The sequence below is a fragment of the Ovis aries genome, chromosome 17 (genome assembly GCF_016772045.2).
Source record: "Ovis aries strain OAR_USU_Benz2616 breed Rambouillet chromosome 17, ARS-UI_Ramb_v3.0, whole genome shotgun sequence".
NCBI lineage: Eukaryota > Metazoa > Chordata > Mammalia > Artiodactyla > Bovidae > Ovis > Ovis aries.
Genome location: NC_056070.1, coordinates 13315597 through 13339072, shown reverse-complemented (window position 1 = coordinate 13339072; position 23476 = coordinate 13315597). Strand labels below are relative to the sequence as shown.

The 23476-nt window shown below is 38.6% G+C and overlaps 1 protein-coding gene across 5 annotated transcripts in view; it reads right to left on the bottom strand.

Moving 5' to 3' along the window:
- The window catches only part of ANAPC10 (anaphase promoting complex subunit 10), a 136637-nt gene that overhangs the window by 50746 nt on the left and 62415 nt on the right, over positions 1–23476 (bottom strand). Inside the window, exon 5 of one of the 5 annotated variants that reach the window (XM_060400992.1) lies at positions 202–7908. The exons of 3 other annotated variants lie outside the window; for them this stretch is intronic. In XM_060400992.1, the coding sequence (XP_060256975.1) occupies positions 7858–7908 (51 nt within the window). In that variant the 3' untranslated portion in view covers positions 202–7857. Of the gene's footprint in view, positions 1–201; positions 7909–16494; positions 22186–23476 lie in introns of those variants that run through there. One more of the 5 variants, XM_027956255.3, reaches the window with a different exon arrangement.

Sequence of the window (23476 nt, the reverse complement as noted above, 5' to 3'; positions counted from 1 at the left end):
GCCAAGGAATGTGGGCAGCCTCCAAAGGATGGAACAGGCAATGAACAGCTCTCCCTCGCAATCTCCAGAAAAGAACCCACCTTGCTGACACCTGATTTTAATCCATTAGGTCCATTCTGCACTTCCTTTTTTTTTTTTTTAATTATTATAACTAGGCTCACAACTTTATTAATCAAAATAGGAACCGTTACAATCAACACATTTTTGCCAATGAGAAATAAGTTTGCTTATTCCTATACAAAGAAAAAAAAATCATGCTTTGGGGTTTGACGAACTCTTGGAAAGCATTTTCTGTGTCCTGTTGGTTGTGGAAGCATTTTCCCTTCCAAAAGTAGTTGAGATGCTTGACCAGAGGTCAGTGAATATGGTGGATAAGGCAAAACTTTGTAGCTCAATTCATTCAACTTTTGAAGCATTGGTTATATGATGTGCAGTCAAGCATTGTTGTGGAAAAGAACCGGGCCCTTTCTGTTGACCAATGCAGGCTGTAGGTATTGCCATTTTCAGAGCATCTCATCAATTTGCTGAGCGTACTTCTCAGACATAATGGTTTCGCCAGGATTCAAAAAGCTGTAGTGCATCAGACCAGCAGTAGGCCACCAAACAGTGACCGTGATCCTTTTTTGGGTGCAAGTTTAGCTTTGGGAAGTGCTCTGGAGCTTCTTCTCGGTCCAATTACTGAACTGGTCACCGCTGGTTATATAAAATTCACTTTCCATCGCACATCATAGTCGGATCGAGAAATGGTTCATTGCTGTTGTGTAGAAAAAGAGAACACTTCAAAAACAATAATTTTTTGATTTGGGATCAGTTCTTCAGGCATTCACTTATCGAGCTTTCTCACTTTTTCAATTTGCTTCTAAGGCCAAAGGAGGACAGAATGGTCAACGTGGAGTTCTTGTACAACTTCTCATGTAGCTGTACGAGGATAAGCTTCAATGATGCTCTCAGTTGGCCATTGTCAACTTCTGACAGCTGGCCACTGAGCTCATCCTCAAGGCTCTTGTCTCCTTTGCAAAACTTTTTGACCACCACTGCTCTGTTTCTGGGCCAAACGTGTTGTTGATGTTGAAGTTGTCTTCGATGCTTTATGACTCATTCCCGAGCCATCTCGCTCCTTTATTGGCAGCCTGTTGAATCTGAACTCTCTTGAGGGTGACATGGTAAACAGCTCCTTCCTCTACCTCTTCACCCCAGTCCTGAATCGAGCTCAGTTTAGCTTGCCAAAGCAATTTCATTCTCAGTTTTCTCTCCGGTGTGTGGACGCGGCATGATGCGCCTCGCTCCCAGGTGAACGCGATCCCCGCGCGTCTCCGCCATGGCGTCTCCAAGCCCCAGCCCATTCTGCACTTCTGACCTTCAGAACTGTAAGATAATAACCGTGTGTTTTAAGCCACTAAGTGTGTGGCTATATGCTATAGCAACAATAGGAAACTACTATAATGGATACCCACAGGAGTTCAGAGGAGGGGAAAAGCACTCCCGGCTAGAATAATCTATTTTCCAGGTAAGTATGCAATAATGAATCTCAATAATGACAAAAAAGTAGAACTAAGATTCTGTTCAACTCCTTACTGTTGTTGTTTAGTTACTAAGTTGGGTTCAACACTGTGACCCCATGGACTTAGCTCGCCAGGTTTTCCTATCTTTCACCATCTCCTGGAGTCTGCTCTCACATCCATTGAGTTGGTGATGCCAACTACCTACCTATCCTCTGTCACCTCCTTCTTCTCCTGCCCTCAATCTTTCCCAGCATCAGGGCCTTTTCCAAGGAGTTGGCTATTCACATCAGGTGGTCAAAGTATGGGAGCTTTAGCATCAATCCTTCGAATCAATATTAAGGGTTGATTTCCTTTAAGGTAGACTTTTGATCTCATTGCTGTCGAAGGGCCTTCAAGAGTCTTCTCTATCACCACAATTCAAAAGCATCAATTCTTTGGCTCTCAGCCATCTTTATGGCCCAACTCTCACATCTGTACATGACTACTGGAAACAACACAGCTTTGACCATATGAACCTTTGCTGGCAAAGTGATGTCTCTGCTTTTAATACCCTGTCTAGGTTTGTCATAGCTTTTCTTCCAAGGAGCAAGTGTCTTTTGATTTCATGGTTGCAGTCACCATCCACAGTGGTTTTCAAGCCCAGGAAAATAAAATCTGTCGTTGCTTCCACTTTTCCCCCTTCTATTTGCCATGAAGTGATGGGACCAGATACCATGATCTTCGTTTTTCAAATGTTGGGTTTTAAGTCAGCTTTTTCACTCTCCTCTTTAACCTTCATCAAGAGGTTCTTGAGCTCCTCTTCACTTTCTGCCATAAGGGTGGTATCATTTGCATATCTGAGGTTACTGATATTTCTCCCATCAACCTTGATTCCAGCTTGTGATTCATCCAGCCTGGCATTTCACATGATGTACTCTGCATATAAGCTAAATAAGCAGGAGGACAATATACAGCCTTGACATTTTCCTTTCCCAATTTTGAGCCAGTCTGTTGTTCTATGTATGGTTCTAACTGTTGTTTCTTGACCTGCCTACAAGTCTCTTGGGGGACAGGGAAGGTGGTCTGATATTCTCATCTCTTTAAGAATTTTCCACAGTTTGTCATGATTCACACAGTCAAAGACTTTAGCAGAGTCAATGAAGCAGACGTTTTTCCGAATTTCCTTGCCTTTCTATGAGCCAACAAATGTTAGCAATTTGATCTCTGGTTCCTCTGCCTTTTCTAAACCCAGCTTGTACATTTGGAAGTTCTTGCTTCACATACTGTTACAGCCTAGCTGGAAGGATTTTTAGCATTACTTGCTAGTATGTGAAATGAACACAATGGTACCCAATGGTACACAAAAGTCTGAACATTTTTTGGCATTGCCCTTCTTTGGGATTGGAATGAAAACTGACCTTTTCCAGTCCTGTGGCCACTGCTGAGTTCTCCAAATTTGCTGACATGTTGAGACATACTGAATGCAGCACTTTAATAGCATCATGTTTTGAATAAATTTAACCAAATTAATTATCTATCTACTTCTACTTCTGATAGACTCAATGCTATTACTGGAGTATTTTTTAAATGCTTCAATGTAATGGAAGTTATACTAAGATTCTGTAGTGTATAATTTGGGGCATGATAGTACAGAATTGTAAACACAGTAAATTATTCAATAAATATTATTAGTATATTATTTCTTCAAAACATAAGAAAATTACTGATCTCAGTCACTAAAAGTATATTACAAAGTATGTATAGCTATTAACATCTCTCAAATAGCTTCACAATCAACTACATTGCCTGAGAATAATAAAAAACTCATGTATCGACTTCAGTTCTATTGTCTCCTGTTTAAACTTCTCAGTCATCTCGAAAGAGTTATTACTCTGATCCTGCCATATTTTAACTTATTTCATGGATTAAACAAAAACATGTGTAGTAGATATAATTTTAATGCCTTTTTTATAACAATAATTAAAAGACTAACATAGTTTAAGTGAAAAATATTTACACTATTGTTTGTATTTTTAAATAGAAAATTAATAAAAGATAAAATTCTGCCAATTTAACTTTCTTCTTTTCCCCATTTCTGATTTTGATGTCAATAAATAAAATTTCCATGACCATTAAAATGTAAATTTTTCTATATTCCTGCTCATTCTTTCTTCTTACCAACTCCCCTTTTGGCTCTTTTTCCATATATACCCTCATTTAACATTTTTTACTGGCTAGATACCCCCAATTCTGCTAACTATAGATGTAGGGCAGGGGTTGGCAAACTTCTCTTATGAAGAGTTTCTCTCAAGTGATCTCTCAGCCTGGCTCCAAGATCTTCTGCTTCCTATCAGTAACCTCTAAGTCACTAGCTCTACTCTGGCTCCGATTTATTTCAGGATATCCTCTAAGGATATGTTGATTTAAAGGATTAACTCCACCATAAACAAAGCTTACCTTAAAAAGGAAAAAAAAATAATTTGTTAATGAAAATCACATCAAATATCAAATACAAAGCTGCTCATATGTCGTTTCCTATTGCTAATCACAAATCCCTGGAAAATAAATGAGAGAAGGAACAATGACTTGAAAGTTGCTTCAAGAAAGTGGCCCTCTGCTCTCCTCTCTCACCACCTTGTGCTCCTTCATTAACCACAGCTGTGAGTTGATAAAATTCTACAGACTCTCAATATGAGAACTGTTGTACATGAAGCAGCAGATTCCGGCATTTTAACCATCCTTTCATTTCGGAAGGAATACAACCAGTTAACTGCAATGATGACCTACTTGTAGAGAAAGAAAGTCTAACAGGATCCAAAAGAAACTTCAGAAGTTCCAAATTTGTTGAAAGTAAGGATACCACAAAGGCAGCTTAACAAGAAAGACAGAAGCCAACTAAAAGAGCTCACTATGGAAAGCAAGCTCTTTGACCCTAGTGAAGAAGGTGACCCCACCTAAGAAAGTCACCCTGAGGTCAAAATCAGTCACTCTGCTACAGAGGGTCAAGACATTAATTCTGGACTTGTAAGTCGGCAAGAGTTTTTATATAGAGACATTTCCTCCAGAAAGAGTTCCTGGAGAGTCAAGCTTACACAGTTTTTAACGGTTTAAATCTTAAAGTTACCTGTTTGAAAAAAAAAAGAGGCATAACAAAGATAAGAACTAGATAGACTGTTCTACTAATCTACAGGAACAATTCTGAATTAAATTTGAAGTGAATGTCAAAAACAATAATTTCACCAAAAGGCCAAAATGGTGAAGAAGTGTTAAGAAATTGCAGAAAATCTCTGGAGGACAAGAACAAGTTAGCCACACTTAAGTATCACTGAAAAGAAAAACCGATAAGGTAAGTACTAGGGATGCAATGTATACCATGATGACTATAGCTAACACTGCTATACGATACCTTGGAAAGTTGTTAAAAGAGTAGGTCCTAAGAGTTCTCATCACAAGGAAAATTTTTTTTCTTCTTTTCATTATCAGACAATTCAGTTCAGTTCATTTCAGTCGCTCAGTTGTGTCCAACTCTTTGTGACCCCCATGAACTGCAGCATGCCAGGCCTCCCTGTCCATTACCAACTCCGGGAGTTCACCCAAACCCATTGAGTCAGTGATGCCATCCAACCATCTCATCTTCTGTCGTCCCCTTCTCCTCCTGCCTCCAATCTTTCCCAGCATTAGGGTCTTTTTGAATGAATCAACTCTTCGCATCAGGTGGCCAAAGTATTGGAGTTTCAGCTTCAACATCAGTCCTTCCAATGAACACCCAGGACTGATCTCCTTTAGGATGGACTGGTTGGATCTCCTTGAAGTCTAAGGGACTCTCAAGAGTCTTCTCCAACACCACAAGTCAAAAGCATCAATTTTTCAGCGCTCAGCCTTCTTCACAGTCCAACTCTCACATCCATACACGACCACTGGAAAACCATAGCCTTGACTAAATGGACTTTTCTTGACAAAGTAATGTCTCTGCTTTTGAATATGCTATCTAGGTTGGTCATAACTTTCCTTCCAAGGAGTAAGCATCTTTTAATTTCATGGCTGTACTCACCATCTGCAGTGATTTTGGAGCATCAAAAAAATAGAGTCAGCTGCTGTTTCCCCATCTATTTGCCATGAAGTGATGGGACTGGATGCCATGATCTTTGTTTTCTGAATGTTGAGCTTTAAGCCAACTTTTTCACTCTCCTCTTTCACTTTCATCAAGAGGCTCTTTAGTTCTTCTTCACTTTCTGCCATAAGGGTGGTGTCATCTGCATATCTGAGGTGATTGGTATTTCTCCCAGCAATCTTGATTCCAGCTTGTGCTTCCTCCAGCCCAGCATTTCCCATGATGTACTCTGCATAGAAGTTAAATAAGCAGGGTGACAATATACAGCCTTGACATACTCCTTTTCCTATTTGGAACCAGTCTGTTGTTCCATGTCCAGTTCTAACTGTTGCTTCCTGACCTGCATATAGGTTTCTGAAGAGGCATGTCAGGTGGTCTGGTATTCCCATCTCTTTCAGAATTTTCCACATTTTGTTGTGATCCACACAGTCAAAGGCTTTGGCATAGTCAATAAAGCAGAAATAGATGTTTTTCTGGAACTCTCTTGCTTTTTTGATGATCCAGCATCTCTTCAAATCATCATTTTAGAGTTGTCAGAGAACCACTAAAACAAAGAGGACTATAGGAGGCCACAGTCTGGGGAGGGGAGAACCTCAGGGAGGTAACTTGTCTTTCTGTACTCACCTGAAGCATGGGGGTGTTTGCCGATTCTAGGACAAGGTGAGATGTTACAAATCATAGTTTTGCCTAAATAGAGAGGTGCTTCTTGAAACACATGGAACTATGACTAGTGTGGTCTTTCAGAGAAGACACGCTTAGAAACCTCAAGATCTTTAAGCACACGCCCTATTTTCCCTTCAAAATATCTGCTAAATTGTGAAGTTATTTAGAACAGGAGGGTGAACGGATAAGCAAAGGGTCTCTCAGAAGAAAAGCAGAGTGTCTGGCAATCTCTGAGGGCTGAGAACTACATTTTAAACAACACAGGTGAATTAATTTCATTTTAGTATCATTTCAACATGTGATCTATGTAAAGTTACTGAGCTATTTTACATACTTTTTTTGGTACCAAATCACTAAAATCTGACATTTTACACTTATACCATACATATCTCAATTAAGATTAGCCGAAAGCCACATGTGGCTAAACAGCACAGATCTAGAGTCTAGCCTAGCAATGAATCAAAAAATCATTACTATTATTAACCAAGCTAAGAAGAGGGAAAGATGAATAAATGAAATGATAATTTCATCTGAGAATTAGAATATACTTTTAAAATAGAAATGGTAGAGCTGAAAATAAAATATCTGAAATTAAGAATTTATCAGATTGACTCAACAGATTATACATATATATAATATATATATACACACACATATATCAGAAGACAAAGTTGACAGGCTCCTTGAAGAATACAACTTATCAAAAATAACAAAAAGAAGACATCGAAAATCTGAATAGAACTATATCTATTTAAAAAATTGCCTTGTAATTTAAAATCCACTGCAAAACTCCAGATCCAGATGGCATTACCATTCAATTCTTCCAAATATTTAATGAAGAAATGGTATCAACTCTGTACAAATGCTTAGAGAATAGAAAAGGGAGGGATATTTTTTAAAAAATTTAATGAGGCCAGAACAACTTTGGTTCCAACAAGTTGTTCCGGCCTCATAAAACATTATAAAAATATCCCTCCCTTAAGAAAAAAAAATTATAGACCACTTTTTCTTATGAAACATAAGAAGATCTAAAACAAGAGAGTAGCAAGTCCAACCAAGTGGAGTTTAGCACAGGTACACAAAGTTGGATTATCACTTAAAAATTAATCAATGTAATTGACTTTTATTAAGGAAGGTTATGACCAACCTAGATAGCATATTGAAAAGCAGAGACATTACTTTGCCAACAAAGGTCCGTCTAGTCAAGGCTATGGTTTTTCCAGTGGTCATGTATGGATGTGAGAGTTGGACTGTGAAGAAGGCTGAGCATTGAAGAATTGATGCTTTTGAACTGTGGTGTTGGAGAAGACTCTTGAGAGTTCCTTGGACTGCAAGGATATCCAATCAATCCATCCTAAAGGAAATCAGTCCTGAGTGTTCACTGGAAGGACTGATGCTGAGGCTGAAACTCCAATACTTTGGCCACCTCATGCGAAGAGTTGACTCATTGGAAAAGATCCTGATGCTGGGAGGGATTGGAGGCAGGAGGAGAAGGGGAGCACAGAGGATGAGATGGCTGGATGGCATCACCAACTCGATGAGCATGAGTTTGGGTGAACTCCGGGAGTTGGTGATAGACAGGGAGGCCTGGCGTGCTGCAATTCATGCGGTCGCAAAGAGTCGGACACGACTGAGCGACTGAACTGAACTGAACTGAATAGAAAAAAGAGAGAAACTCATATAATCATTGTCAGACACAAAAAAGGTATTTGACAAATTCAACATCCATTTATGACTTTAACTTTTAGCAAATAGGAACAGATTACAGTCTCTTTAATATGAAAGGGAATCTTTCAAACAAATAACCTACCCTCATCATATAGAATGGAGAAATATTAAAATCTTTTCCAAAGAGATTATAAAAAGACAATCATCCACTATGACCCCTTCTATTCAACATTGTACTGGAGGTCATGAACAGCACAATAATGCAAGGAAAATGGAAGGGAACAGAGGAGGGAGGGACAGAAGGAAAGGGAGAAGATGAATAGGTTTGGAAGGGAAGAAAAAATAATATTACTTGTAAATTATATGACTATACATCTAGAAAATTAAGAAAGAATCTATAAACTATTAGAATTAATAAGAAAGTTTAATTAGCAAGGCCACTGGATACAAGGTCAACCTAAGTGATAACCGCAGCAGTACAGATTTCGTGCAAAGACAGACTAACAACCCAAGAGATCAGAGTTGAGGAATAAACCCACAAATTAACAAGACATCTGATTTTTGTCAAAGATGACACTCACTGGTGCAGTAGGGAAAAGATGAACAAAAAGAAGAAACAGAGGGTTTAAAATCCATCACAAAACTATGTATATTTTTGTTATATATAGGTTTGTTATTTATATAAGTTTCTTTAAGCAATGATGCTGGATGAACTGGATTTCCATTTTGAGGGAAAAATAATAATCTTGATTTCTTCACTTCGCACCATAAACAAAAAATCAGTTCCAGACGAATTTGAATTTAAATGTCAAAGTCAGAAACTAAAGCTTCCAAAAGAAAATATCTTTGTAACTCTGGATTAGGTAAAATTTTCTTAAACAGGACACAAAAAGCATCAATCAACAAATAGTGGTCAACTATTTCAGAATTAAGAACTTCTGTTCATCAAAAGATATAATCAAGAGCGTGGAGAAAACAAGTCACAGATTGGGAAATATGCCTATGCCTATGTGTAGAAAAGGAATCCTATCTTAACTATTTAAAGAACTACTACAAATCAAAGAGATATACACCCAACAGAAATGCATACATATATTCAACAGTGTGTATATGAAAATATTCACAGGAGCCCCAGCTAGCCAAACCACCCAAATACATAACAACAGTCAAATGAATAAGTTGGAGTACATTCACAAAACATAATGTTCTACAGGAATGAAAATGAACAATCTGTAGCTACCCAAATATACAGATGACTCTTACAAACATGCTGAATAAAACAGACAGACAAACAAAGTTAGCCACTCAGTCGCATTTGCCTCCTCTGTCCATGGGATTCTCCAGGCGAAAATACCTGGAGTGGGTAGCCATTCCCTTCTCTAGGTGATCTTTCCAACCCAGGGATCAAACCCGGGTCTCCTGCACTACAGGCGGAGTCTTAACCATCTGAGCTACCACGGAAACCCAAGTAAAAGCAAGCCAGACCCCAAGAGTATATACAAAATATGATGCCATCTCCTAATGCAAAACACTGAAAGATGAAAACAAAAACAAAACAGATTTTTTTAAAAATCCAAGTGAAAGTAATCCATATTGTCAGAATAATGATTAACCTTGAGAGCACATAAGAAAGCATAAGGAGGGTTTCTGGATTTTTATTGGTTGCTGATTATATAGATTTCTTTAATTCACGAAAACTCAATGAGCCTTTCACACAGTATGTGGACTTTTTGCATCCATGTAAAAATAAAAAGTTGAAAAAAAAAAAAGGCCCAGACCTTTCTGCTGTCATACATACTCTGTTGTCCATGATCTCTGCAGCAGCTGCAAGCATCATGTTCTCACACACCAAATGTCCAAAAAGGCTTTCTCCTGTTTTAATTATAGAGGAAAATGTTTTCCTGAAGCTATCAGATTTCCCATTGGCCATTTCTGGATCACATGCCTCTCTGCACTAACTGCAAGGGAAGCTGGAAATGGAGTACCAGGCGTTTTCTGTCTTTACTGTGGGAAGTGGTCTCTCTGGGCAAGGAAAGGAGATGGGGGCATGTGGCATTGGTAAGCAGCAATACCTGCTGCCCAGGACTGTTTCTAGTGACCTCTCAACCAATTTTACCGTAGCTGCTTCTGTCCTCCTCCAGTCTAAGCTCAGATTAGCAGCAGAGTCATCAGGCAAAACTGTAAACCTGAAAAACCTTTCATTAGTTTCTTGTTATAGTTAAGAATAAATCCATGATCCTTAACACTGTAAGCATGATCTAGACTCTGCTTATCTCCTCTGCCTAATGTTGAATGGCCCTTGACCCACATTTTAGCCATATAACCTGCAGTCGGGCAAAAGCAAATTTACACTGTGCAGGAAACTGACTGAAAATATACCAGAGATCACGAGTGGGCAAAGGGACATCGACTATATGTCATCTAAAATGGGTCAAGTGTCTTGGATATGCTCCAGTTTAGTGAATTCTTTTTATATTTTTAAATATAAGAATAATACAAGCACTTCTAGTCTGTCACATGAGAGCCTGGCCCCCCTAACTCTAATTTTTCTTTACATCTGAAGTTCACTAACTACATAACCTTTTACCAAGATTTTATTTCATTTTCAAAACCCTAGCACTCATGGTTAATGTGAACAACTATTCCAACTTATGGCCCTCTGCTTTTCAGTCCCCACACTCTACTCCTTAAATGCTAACTGTAGATTCCAATTAAGTTTACATCTTTTTTCACATCTCTCCTGACACGAGAAAACACACAAGTATACAAACACATATATACAAAGTACTTTTAAACTTTCCAAAGAGGATATTTAAATGCCATCGTACTACTGCTCGAATCTAGTAGAATCTGTTCATCAGTCAACAAAGTATGGACTTAACTGTGTCCTGGATTACTGGAAACTGTGACCGGTGTAGTAAAAGGAAATTATCAATTTATTGGAAATTTATTTATGTTCAGGAGTTATAGCTAATCATCCATTATTTCTCATGCACATACTATTTTGATGAATATAATTTATAAATCCTTTGCAAAATAGTTTAGGAAATAATAGACTCCCAGACACCAACAAAAATGACAGCTAAAGAATTTGAAAAATGTATAAATCCACAAAAGCAGGCAGGATGGGAGAAGTCAAGAAGCGCGGTGCACTGTAACCTAATATCTCTGAAAGTGAAAGCACCAGGTAGTTCTGAAGGTAGGAGGGTCAGGTTAGGTTAAAAATAAACAAATATGCAAACAGGAAAACAAGTTATCCAATTAGGAAACAGTTTGATGTCAAGATTCACACCAGTCCCCAGCTTAAGTAGGCAGGTGACCCTCCCTTTCCTACTCCCATAGAAAACTAAAAGTTCATATTATCTGTACAGGTTAAAGAAGGGAGGATCTAGATTGAGGTAAAACAAGACAAGATGGCAGCATATATACATATATTTTTAATGGAGTGAATGTCTAGACATTTAACAGTGAACCTCAGCTCTCTTCATCTTGCTCAGCTACAGGGCTGCTGAATCCCAGGCAGATCACCCTGGAGCCCCTTCCACATCCCATCTCCTATCCTTCACCCTATGCCTCTAGGCCAATGAATGAACTGCTATTTTCTGGGAAAAAATAAGACCATAAGAAAAAGAGAAAAGCGAAAAAAGAACAAATCCGTAAGATGAGAGGTACACACAGTGATGTGAGTATACCCAATTTAATTAAATATTTATTGAATGCCTATTTTGTGCTAGGCACTATTCCAGGTGGTTGGAAGATATCAGTGAAAATAAAAATAATAAAATCTCCGCTCTTATGGAGCCAATACTCTATGGAGGGAAGACGGAAAATGAATAACAAATATAATAAATAAGGTATTATATAAGTACTAGGTAATAAAAGTGCTCTGAGGGGAAAAAAAGCTTTGGGGAAAATACAGAGCAGGAAAAGAAGGATCAGAAGCACCAGAGGGCAGGTGTGTGCAGTTTTAAATACGGTAGTCACAACAGGCCTCATTGAGAAGGTGGCCTGTATGCACAGAGGTGGGGGTGCCAGCCTGGCCACACTGCTCTAAGGCCTGGTAAGCATCAAATTCCATCACGAGCAGGAAACAGCTCCCCAACTGCTAATCTGTGCCTCACGCCTAGGCTATGAGAAAATAGCCAAGGCTCTCCATGCATGTAAAAAAAAAAATGAAAATAAAAACAAAAAACAAAAATTGAAAAAAAGCAAAAACAAAAAAGGAAATCTGACGAGAAGCAATAAAGGGAGGACAAGAAATTTAAAAACAAAGCAAAGCTTTATTAGTATCTTCAGCTTCATAAAGGAAAGCGTCCTTAAAACAAGAATAGAATGCTATTTTATAAAAAAGACCAAGAAGCAAAAATAGGTCTTAGAAATATACATATACACTGTTGCATCCAACTCTTTGCGACCCCATTAACTGCAGCACGCCAGGCTTCCCAATCCTTTACCATCTCCCTGAGTTTGCTCAAACTGGTGTCCACTAAGTCAGTAACGCCATCCAACCATCTCATCTTCTGTCACCCCCTTCTCTTCTTGGCCTCAATCTTCCCAGTATCAGGATCTTTGTCAATGAATCAGTTCTTTGCATGCATGCACATGTGCACGCACACACACACGTGTGTGTATGTATATATGTATGCGTATATGTATGAATGTACATACATATACACACACATACAGGGCTTCCATGGTGGCTCAGACAGTCAAGAGTCTGCTTGCAATGCAGGAGACCCAGGTTTGATCCCTGGTTCTGGAGGATCCCCTGGAGAAGAAAACGGCAACCCACTCTAGTACTCTTGCCTCGGAAATCCCACGAACAGAGGAGCCTGGAAGGCTATAGTCCATGGAGTCGCAAAGAGTTGGACACGACTGAGCAACTAACACACACACACACACACATTTAATTATACAAAGTTATATGAACTGCTTGGAATTTGAGAACAAAAGAGAAAGAAAATAAGAAAATCAGTGGCTCAATGCAGGAAGAATCACTGCTAACAAATGTGAATTCAGAAAGAGAGAACAGAGAAAATAGAGGAAAACTATGAAGGAACATAAGAGCACTTCCCAGAACTAAAGGACAGGTGTTTCCACACTGACGCGAACCACAAACACTCAGTAAGATGAAGGAAACACACACACACACCATGGCAGAACCATCATAAAATTTCTGAACATCAAAGGTACAGCAATTTTAAAAGCCTCTACAGAGAAAAACAGGTCACAGGCAAAGCATCAGAAATCAAAAGTGGCATTGTATTTCTCAACATTTATACAGAAAACTATGAGGCAATGGAGAATGTGCTTAAAATTCTGATGAAAAATTATTTCCAAACAAGAATTCCATACCCAGCCAAATCATCCCTCGAGGGTGAGATTAAAATAAAGTTTTCAGTCATGCAAGGTTTCAGCAGTTTTACCTCCCATATGGAGGATACATTTCACCAAAAGAGGAAGAAAGTCAAGAAAAATGAAGACCTGGGACCCAAAGAACAAGGAATATACCAAAAAAGATGAAGGAAATTCCCAAGATGATGTTGAAGGGATGTCTTAAGAAGATAGTTGTTTGTCCAAGTCCTCTGAACAGACACCAAGACAGAAACAGATATACAAGAAACTTATTAAAGGAAACATCTGTGAGAGAAAGTGGGGAGGGAGCCAGGGAAGGCTGGAAGAGCTGTTAGGCAGCAGTGCAGGTCTGAGCCCAGGAGAAGGAGATGGGGGAAGGAGGAGGGTGGGGTCATGTGTGATACTGCAGTGCAGTTCTCGTGAAAGTCTGGCATGGCTGTCCAGGAGTCCTTAGGCCACGGCTGCCCGTCAGAGGACTCCTGTCAGCTCACTCCAGGAGTGAGCCTCAGTTAGTATCCCTGCCGTGCTCACTCTGGGGCACTGATGGGGTGCTGGATACCGAAAAGCAGCAGCTGGGGCCATCAGTCAGAGGTCTAAGAGAAACGGCCTCCAGGCCACCACGGTGGCTCCCTACCATGCCAGCTGTGCTAACCCAAACTGCATTTTCTGGAATCCCCTTCCTGGCATGTTTCCGGTTAGGTGAGACATGAGAGAGATTTTCGTGCAAGGTTTGGACAGCAGGAGTGAAGCAGCGGCCATTCTGCCTTTGGAGGTAGGTGAGTCTACAGGCTTTGTAGATCATCAAACTAGGGACCCACGTAAGTTGTCACTACATGCGGACACACCCCGCTGTCATGGGTTGGCAGCCAGGCCTACAACTGCTCCATCTTCCCCTGAGTCTTCCTGTGGGTTCTCTGCCTCCCAAGACGAGTGTGTGTCTGCTCCATGAGAAAGGGCATCACTCCTTCCACAGCACACTGACATCACAAGGTGAGGGGCAGTGAGAACTGATGTGGATCTCAGTTCCTCGAGTTGGTGTATGGGTTCTAGCTCGGCCCTGCCCTTCACCACTTTATCATCTTCACTTCTGACTTCCTGCCCTGTGGATTTCAAGCTCCAGCATTCAGATGTGAAAGCAACAGCCTTGCAGAATTTATTTAACCAACGCTTACTTGTGTAAGACAATATCCTTCAAACAAAACTACTCTATACAATACCAGCCCTCACACACACACACACACACACACACACACACACACACACACACGCATACACCAGTGCTCTGCTTCTCTGAATGTACTTCCACTGACTGACACATGGACACAGTAGCCAGGCTGAAGGTACAGTAGGGATGCTTACATGAAAAAAAAAATGTGAAACTGAGAAAGGATGTATGACTGTTCCCGGAAGTTTTCAAAAGATCTGTCAGAGAACTTAGGGATATATCAATAGCTGATAACATTTTTAAAATTCAGATGAAAAAATGAGGCAATCATTAATTCTACAAAAATAATGATTTTGACTAATGTGGTCATGACAGCGAAAATGGGTATGATGACTTAGTAAATAGCAAGAAAAACTATATTAGGAAAATACAGAAAAGTTTTTGAGAGAAGAAATAGGATTACAGGGCTAAATCCTAATATTTCATAGTAGGAACCTGCCTGCCAATGCAGGAGACACAAGAGATGCAAGTTCGCTTCCTGGGTCAGGAAGATACCCTGGAGGAGGAAATGGCAACCCACTCTAGTATTCTTGCCTGAAAATTTCCAAGGACAGAGGAATCTGGTGGGCTACAGTCCACGGGCTTGCAGAGTCAGACATGACTGAGCAACTGAGCAGAGCACAAGACCTCATTAGACCATGTCTTTATAGATACGTACACACACACTATGTGAGATTATATGAAACTAAAAGATGCTGACTCCTTGCAAGGAAAGTTATGACCAACCTAGATAGCATATTCAAAAGCAGAGACATTCCTTTGCTGACTAAGGTCCGTCTAGTCAAGGCTATGGTTTTTCCTATGGTCATGTATGGATGTGAGAGTTGGACTGTGAAGAAAGCTGAGTGCCGAAGAACTGATGCTTTTGAACTGTGGTGTTGGAGAAGACTCTTGAGAGTCCCTTGGACTGCAAGGAGTTCCAACCAGTCCATTCTGAAGGAGATCAGCCCTGGGATTTCTTTGGAAGGAATGATGCTAAAGCTGAAACTCCAGTACTTTGGCCACCGCATGTGAAGAGTTGACTCATTGGAAAAGACTCTGATGCTGGGAGGGATTGGGGGCAGGAGGAAAAGGGGACGACTGAGGATGAGATGGCTGGATGGCATCACGGACTCGATGGACGTGAGTCTGAGTGAACTCCGGGAGTTGGTGATGGACAAGGAGGCCTGGCGTGCTGTGATTCATGGGGTTGCAAAGAGTTGGACACGACTGAGCGACTGAACTGGACACATATTATGTAGATCTGCACATATGCCATTTAGAAATATGAAAGCGAATACCAGAGAGAACTCCCCCAAATGGCTAAAATAACTCAGAATAAGAGCTGTGCTCCTGAGGAGCAGGATGGAGGTGTGGGGTAGAGAGAGAAGCGCTGTTCCTGTAAGTGCTGTCACGGTCCTTTCAGACTTCTAACTTACACGCATATTTTACGGTAGCAAAAATAAACTAAAAAAATAAAACTTAAGACAATTTGCAGTATAACTGAAAATTAAAGAACAAGTTGGCCAAAAAAAAAAAAAAAAAAGAAAGGAAGAGGGGGAAGGGAGAAATCTGACAATACCAAATAAACCAGTTAAGAGATCAAAAACAGACACGAATCTATTGCTTAGGGATGCAGGCAAAGATGGGAAAACTAATTTTTTTAAACTAAAGAAATTATCATAAAAGGTTATGACAGTGATTACCTCTAAAAGATATGGAAAGGATTATGACAGGGATGGGAAGAGGTACACTTTAGCTTTGGGATGCGCATAAAGCTCTTTTTCTTGCATTAAGTAAGCTACATGTGCACATGGACGATCTGTGGTGCTTTCCTGACCTGGGGGAGGAGGGAGAGCCAAGCACACAGAGAAACAACTGCAGCAATGCCTGCACATAGTTGCAGGGCTTCTCTTGCCATACGAGGCTCAGCTTTTTCCCAGGCCTTGAGCTCCCAAATAAATTATGATGTGCTATTAAATGAGCTCTAAAATAAACAAATGCACATTTCATTTACATTTTACATTAGTTTATCTTTTATCCTAGAACACAACTGAGAAACAGAATTTGTATGCATGGTAGACATGTTAAAACCTTGTGTTTGTACATCTAGCATACTAAGACTTTTCACATATGTGAGTAATTTTTAAATAGCAAATTTAAAACATATATTGTCGTTTTAACACCATAAATCTTACTAGTAAACAAATACTCAAAACAAGGAAAGGTTAAAGATAGCCTTTAAATATACATGGCAGAATTACATCTAAGGAGACAGGCAGTTTGACGGCTTACGGCTAGATTACAAACCACTGGAAAAGAGATGGGGGGATCAGTAATTTAAGATAACAAAGAATCACTATAAAATACTTTTCATATAAATCACTTAACCACTAAGTGAATAATTACTTATTTAAGAAAATCCAATTGAAGTAGAAGGATACACGGAGACCCAACTACCTTCTAAAAAATAGTTTAGAGAAATACAAATATGGTATGTTCTCATGTAGAATGTAAAAATGCCAAACCCATTGAAATAGGGAATACAATGGTGGCTGCCAGGGGCTGGAGTTGAAGGAACTGGGGAGATATTGGCTAAAAGGAACAAACTTCTAGCTGTCAAATGAACAACTTCCGGGAACCTAATGTCCAGCATGGTGACTATAATGAACCACACTAAAATATAGTTCAAAGCTGTTAACAGAGCAGATCCTAAATGTTCTTGCCCACACAGAAAATGGCAATTATGTGAGAACATGTGGGTGTTAACTGACTTTGCTGGGGGTAATCGTTTCACAATAATACATGTGTATCAAATCATCACACTGTACATCGCTCAATTTGTCAACAGAATTGACATACAATTCTATCTCAATAAAGCAGTAAATAAATATATAACTAAATAAGAAAAAAAGATGTTTAGAATCTCCATGGAGCCTTTAAAAGGTCTTTTCACGGGAGGTGGGAGGGGGGTTCATGTTTGGGAACGCATGTAAGAATTAAAGATTTTAAAATTAAAAACTAAAAAACAAAAAACAAAAAAGGTCTTTTCACAATCAAGTTATCTTTAAAAGGACTGTTTAAAAAACTAACCCAAGACCTAAAGTGGAAGGTGATAAACTCAACAAATACTTTCTGATCAAGAGACATGTAAACATTTTTCCTGCAAGTAGGTCACAATTCTATGGAGTAAATAACTAAAAAGTAGAATTCGGATTGCATTATAATCCTATAGACACTTTCAGGAGATGTGGAGCTCTAAAGGGGACTAGAAAGCAAAGTAATGGGGATTATCTGGGAGTGGATGAAAGAGACATCACTAATTAAGGCTGACTTCAAGTTTTCTGGCTCTGCGATTTTTCCTCTTCTATGAGATAATATCGGAGAAGGCAATGCCACCCCATTCCAGTACTCTTGTCTAGAGAATCCCATGGACGGAGGAGCCTGGTAGGCTGCAGTCCATGGGGTCGCAAAGAGTTGGACATGACTGAGCGACTTCGCTTTCACTTTTCACTTTCATGCATTGGAGAAGGAGATGGCAACCCACTCCAGTGTTCTTGCCTGGAGAATCCCAGGGATGGGGGAGCCTGGTGGCCTGCCTTCTATGGGGTTGCACAGAGTTGGACACGATTGAAGCGACTTAGCAGTAGCAGCAGCATGAAATAACGTAACAATTAATAGCAATGAACATGTTTGGAGCACTTACTCTTTGCCAAATATTGTTTTGACAATTTTACAGGTACTGAGTCATTCCAGCTTTGCAACAGCCATATGAGATACACTAATTTCACGTTCATTTGATACACAAGAAATTTGAGGCCCAGAGAAGCTAACTTTCCAAGGTTTAGAGTTAAGCGGCAAAACAGGAAGGAACCCAAACCCAAGCAGAAGACTCCAAAGCCCATGCTCTTAGTATGTTTATCAACTCAAATATACAAATGCATATCCAACAGCTATGTGTAACTGAAGCTCTTAGTTTCATGAGATTTTATAGAAAGGCACTGAAGCGCACGCTTTCACAGCCTAGGAGAACACTACTTGTTTCCAAGGCTTTGCTCCCTACAGCTACCATTTAGTGACCTCTACCATGTGTCAGGAAATTAACTGATCTTTGATTTAATCATCCCAATGCCACAGGCCCGATTTACAGCTGAGGAAGTTGAAGTTCATAGAGAGGTTATATAATTTGCTGAGGGTCACCTAGTTCGTGAAGGATGAAGCCAGGACTTGAAAGTAATTTCCCTGCCCAAACTCTGAATATCACCGAAGGAATAATGTAGTCTTGAAGTATGTCTCTCTGGAATAAAAAATGAGGCTATGATATATTCTGAGATGAGTACAAGGGGATAAATTATTTGCAGTTCAAGTATAACCCTACATGTGCTTTAAAGAGATGTGGAACTCTGAAGCGGATTGGGAGGAAAAGAAAGTAACTCAAGTGCATGCAAGACGCACAACACTCATCGTTTCCTATTAGTTACGGTGCCTAGAAGTAGAGCATGATGTTGGGAACAAATGAAGTTCTTCTTACAGGTCCAAGCAGAGGTAAAAACCCAATATACACCTCCAGGTACATTGAAAATTACAATGCAAACATCTCTAATATTCTCAATAAAGGATTTTCAAAATAAGTGAAGTAGTCCCTCATACACTTTGCAAGAACAGTGATTTCCATTGGCCCAGTAACTCATATATGTAACAGATACTGTTAGCAAAAGTACAAAAAAGAACCACTCTTTACTTTCAAAACTGTCTACCCAAATCTAGAACATCTGTCTTGAACAGTTAAGGTGAAGACTACAAGATTAATATTATAGGGTAAGAAGTAATGAATTTTATTTCACGTTATTTTTAAAAGCACTGAACTAATTCTACTGCTTATTGCTTAGATATATAAAGTTTGACTTCACCTTGGCCTGAATGGCTATCATCTGAAGAAAAATGTTAACTTGTTCCCTAAAACTGCGATCAGCGGCAACTGAGTAGAGAAAGCAAAGACATTTCTGTTCTATTCACAAGCACCAACAAACAGCCCAGTGGGGGAATGGCAGTGTGCCAGGCTGCTCTGTGAGCAATTAGGCTTTGTGGCAATCAGCACACTCAGGAGTCTTAGGCCCTTAGGAAACTAGCATGTTAAGGACTTGGTGCTCTTACGCCCCTTTCTTGGAGGCATGTTGAGATATACCTTGTTTAAATGACAATCTCTTCCATCTATAAGACTGAAAGAAAGATTAAGACGACTAATAAGTAGCAAATCGAGGAGAACATGTGAGAGATTTGAATGCAAGCATCACTGCTTACTGGACTAAGCATGATAACTGATTTCAGACAGTAATCTCATTTTAATAGTCAGAAGAATCAATAATTAGAAGGTTCATACAATTACTATAAAATGTGAAAGTGCATTTTAATTGGTGAAGAAACTCAGTGAAATTCAAAGGCAAAACCACCTGAAATTCTCTCTTGATAAAAAAGTTGGATAAAAATTCAGTTTCAGCAAAAACATGTGTATCATTACTCCTTTACTAATTTTTACATGAAAAGTTTCTAAGGGGAAAAAAAAAACCTTATGGGAGACTGGGCATCAACTTCCATTTCACCAAATTTAAACCTGAAGCTCCCTAGTATTTCATAAATACTTTCTCTTTTTGATATTTTATGAGTCTGAAAGAAAGGTTGAAGCTGTCAACACTCTGGATTATATTCTGTAAATCTGCTATCTATGTCTAAGAAACCAGCAGAATAATAAGAATAAAAATAAATGAAGTATATAAGATTAAAAGTGAAAAAATTAATCTAAGGACCCATAAATATATTTTCCAATATATTTCTTGATTAGAGCAATTAGGTAAGGTCAGTTTAAAGATTTTACTAAATCAATATTGTCAGGAAGCCACCATATTTAAGTATTTGAATATTAAACATCTGAATTTGTCCTGAAGTACAGGACATGTTTATGATATTTGTATATTCATCTTGCCAAGATACACTTTACTTTATAAATAAAATAGGTTTTGAAGGGCAAAAGTCAATATTTAAATCAATCCTTCATATATCTCTTCAACAAAAGCTCGTTATTTCTCACCTTTACTGCTTTATAATTTCATTTAAAGCTTTTCATTATTTTATAGTCCATAAACATACACGCCTTTTCTCTACTTCCCGATGTGCCAGAAACAATCGTGTAATATACATCTATGACAACTTAGCCCATAAACAGAATTCCTCACAAATTTAAAATATAAGGACCAACAAATGTTTCACTACACTCAGAAAACACAGAGTCTTTATTCTGAGAGGAATTTTCAGTAAAAAAAATGATGTGTGAACAGCAGACACTGATGTTCACACAAGCATACTGCAGACAACCCAGCAGGCGGTTTTCTGTTTTTTTTGGATTATGCTCTGGAGGTGCTGGCACAATGGAATTTCAATACCATAATTGCTTATTTCTCTGTGTATCTTTAAAATAGCAGGTAAAGAAGAAAAAAAAAATCAACTACGAAAATAACAAAACAAAATTGTTTTTCATTCTTCCTTTCAAAGGATGTAATTTATAACCATTACACAAATAGAGAAGCAGCACAAAGGGGGGGAGAGAAATAAAGTAATGTTCCAAAGGTTCAGTTTACAAGGACCTCACACTAAGCTTTTTTTTTCTCTCTGCAACTCTTACTAGAAACAGTATTATTTGCTAAAAATGCACTAGCTGCCAAGAGCCATGGTCCATCTAAAGCAAAATGCTTAAGATGGAAATAGAGTGTTAAGACAGAAAAAAAGGGCAAGATTCAGTATACAAATTGCTGTAAAAATCTATTAAAAAAAAGAATAAGATGAATTTGATTTGCTATTTTCTTCCTGAAACATAATTGCAATACTAGATAAAATACTAAAATATATATATTACTGTATTAAAACAATAAGACGTAATCAAATTCCAAACTTTCTAATTAAAACGTTTTTTTTTTTAAGTTATTGGGAATTCAACACTAGCCTTGGTTCACATGATAGAACAATGGGAAAATTTTCCGAGTGGTTGAACACTAACCCTGACAAGTGTGGAGAGCCAACTACAATACATTATATGGTAGCATAACCTGCCACCCACGTTGCTGAGAGAACAGCTTTCAAACACATGCACTGAGCTGTAAAACCACAAAATCCCTTATTACACATTGTCTTTTTTACTCTAGGTGAAATATACCATCAACTCTTTCCATTATAAATCTTTTTTTATTACTATTTTTCAAGCCCATTTAACAATTTGTCTTTTTCTTATAATGAAAAAGATACCTTTTTAAAAAAGGAAAATGAGACAGGAATGTTATCACTTTCCTACAGTATTACAATGAAGGCTGATATCGGCTGCACAGTTTCGCAGGGCTGATTTTGTAAATCCCTATTACCCCAAATGAGTTTTAAGCTAAGTTCTTTTTTTGTTGTTTTTTCCCCTTTAAAGACCAAGGCCTGATACTGGTTCACTAGCATTTGAAAAACACTTGCATTCTTTAAGACAGATGGATATATTGCTTTGGTTCTTTAATAAAATACATGGTCTTCATCATTACTCTCCTCCATCCCCACCCCCAAAAGAGAGAGAGAGAAAACAAAAACATCAAAATCTGTCATGAAATGAGTGTTCTCTCTTATTCTGCATCTCTTTCCACATTGCTCCCTGCCCCAACTCTGGCACAAATCCAAACCTGTACCAAAAAACAAACAAACAAAAACAGAGTTATTTTAGAATCCAGGATATAACAGTGCCCCAGATAATCTCTTTCTTATGTTGCTGGTAAAACATGTAAATAAATCAAGACAGTAGCATGGCAAACATGTTTCATCCTTGTATTACAGAGCTGTGCTTCCTCAAAGATGTGTTCTTCCTGCTCAGAACTCACTGCAATAATGACTATCAGATCTATAAAAAAAGAGCCAGACATACAGAAGAAGGGTGAAAAAAAAAAACTTAAAGACACTAATTCACAGAAATTCAAAGACACCCGTTTTTAGAGATTCAAGATGGTTAAAATTGCCATGGGCAGAGTTCCGCTCATTCTGAAACTGTGTGTTTCTCTCTAATGTTTTACCTGATTAGCTTCCCTCCAAAATTCTCCCTCCTATCCCTTATACCCCTCACCTCCCCAACTTCGACACTCCATGACCCACCTCCATCCACAGTCTGCTAACTGAATCACAGCATTATAGGACATAACAGTTTCTTCTGGGGTTTTCATTTGCAATGTTGTTAGCAAAGAGAATTTTATCTGTAAGTGTTTCTATTATACTGACAAGGTCAATTAGTTCCGTGAACTATTGGTCTTTCTGCCTGATAGCTCAGTGGATTATTCAAGTGGAACCATTCATAATCTATAACTGAATGCAGCCAATTAACCTCTAGAAACATGACAATACTGGTATCTAATGGGATTTTAAGTTTATCTTAATAACATGTCACAGTAACGTCATTTTCCCCAAAACTGGCTGTTGATTATATGATAGAAACTCTACATTTGTCTAAAATTGAATTAATTTATAAATTATGATTTATAAATTAGATACAGCAACTTCTATCTTATAGAAGTTTACCATAAAAATGTCAAAGCTTTTGAAAAACAATACTCAGCTATGTCTACATTTGCTTATATGGTTTATACAACTAAATATAGAATAGGAGAACCCTTTAAATGCAACATCCAGTACTTTTATCAAGATTTCTAACAAGGTGCAGAAAGCACTACTACTCCCCCCACGGAAGATACTGCGGAAATTAGTTTGTATTTTACTTCAAATACTTACAAAAGCTTTAAGTTGCCAAATATTGCTTATTTTTAAAAAACACAAAAGAGAATTTGCATTAATTGAGTGTTTGCTACATGACAAGCAACATAAATAAGCACTTTGCAAACTTTATCTTGTCTCAGAAGCCCACTGGAAAACACTGCTATCCTTATCCTATGCATTAGGAAGCTAGTAAGCAGCAAAATTGACGTATGA